General features: G+C 37.4%; 1 protein-coding gene across 1 annotated transcript; it reads right to left on the bottom strand.

Moving 5' to 3' along the window:
- Positions 1-404: 404 nt before the first annotated feature.
- LOC110210189 (olfactory receptor 4K13-like) lies at positions 405-1,362 on the bottom strand. Its single transcript, XM_020989064.2, has one exon. It carries the CDS (start codon positions 1,360-1,362, stop codon positions 427-429), a length of 936 nt encoding a protein of 311 aa, XP_020844723.1. The 3' UTR covers positions 405-426.

Below are 1,362 nucleotides of genomic sequence, written 5' to 3' on the forward strand. Positions count from 1 at the left end.
TTGATTTCTTTCTGTTGATGGTCAGACTTTAAGCCAGTTGTGTTTATGATTATAATAAAAGGAAATAAAAACAGAGGTTAAGCTAGAAGAGAGGTTAGAGATCAAGACAGTAAAGGAGAAGTTCTTATATATAAATCTCTTTTTGTATTTTACTACAATTTAAAATTCTAAAATTAAATTGAAGTCCAGTTAATAAATTATTTTATTTTAATAAATACACACACACATGCACATACACAAATACAATCACCCATATATAGTACCAAAACACATTCTCAGGATATTAATTATAGATGGTTTTGTAAATATAATTTATTTTTCTTTGTAAAAATAAACATTTTAAAATGAATTAAAATAACAAATAGTCATTCAGAGAAGGAATTTATCCTGAGTGTGTGGTAAAATTTACATCATCATGGGTATTATCTAGAGAACTGGCCTAGAACTGAGGTGCCTGCTCCTCAGTCTAATCATGGCTGCCTTCATCTCCTGATTCCTTAAACTATAGATAATTGGATTCAGGAGAGGAGTGATAACAGCAAAAAACACTGAGAGGAATTTGTCCAATGCATAGCTACTAACTGGCCAAGCATAGATTAAGATAATTGGTCCAAAGAAGAGAGTAACAACTGTGATGTGAGCAGAAAGTGTGGACATAGCCTTAGAAAGTCCACCAGAGGAGCGACGGTGGACAGTGAGCAAGATGACAGTATAGGAGACAAGCAACAGGATGAAGCAGATCAATGAGAGAAGTCCACTGTCAGCAATGACAAGGAGGTCCAGGATATAGGTATCAGTACAGGCAAGGCTCATCACCAGAGGAAGGTCACAAAAAACATCATCAATCACATTAGGACCACAGAAGGGCAGGCTTATCACAAAGGCCATTTGGCTCATGGTGTGTACAAAGCCAACAACCCAAGAGAGAAACACACTTCCTAACAGAATTCGGCGATTCATAATTGTTGTATAGTGGAGGGGTTTACATATTGCAACATATTGATCTATAGCCATCACTACAAGTAGACTCATCTCACTGCCTCCTAAGAGGTGAACTAAAAACATCTGGGCCATACAACCCCATAATGAGATGGTTTTCTTCTCTCTGAAGAAGTCTGTGATCATCTTAGGGACAGTAACAGTGGAAAGGGTCATATCGAGAAAGGAGAGGTTAGCCAGGAGGAAGTACATGGGAGTGGAGTGCAAATGGGAGTCAAAGGTCACCATCAGTATAATGAGACTGTTTCCAACCATGATTAACGCATAGGCCAGGAAGAAGATCACAAAAAAGAAAATCTCAAGCTCCCAAGAATTGGTGAGTCCTAACAAAATAAACTCATTCAGCATAGGGTTATTCTTCAT

Source organism: Phascolarctos cinereus, unplaced genomic scaffold (assembly GCF_003287225.1).
Source record: "Phascolarctos cinereus isolate Bilbo 61053 unplaced genomic scaffold, phaCin_HiC Scaffold_3;HRSCAF=262, whole genome shotgun sequence".
Classification (NCBI taxonomy): Eukaryota; Metazoa; Chordata; class Mammalia; order Diprotodontia; family Phascolarctidae; genus Phascolarctos; species Phascolarctos cinereus.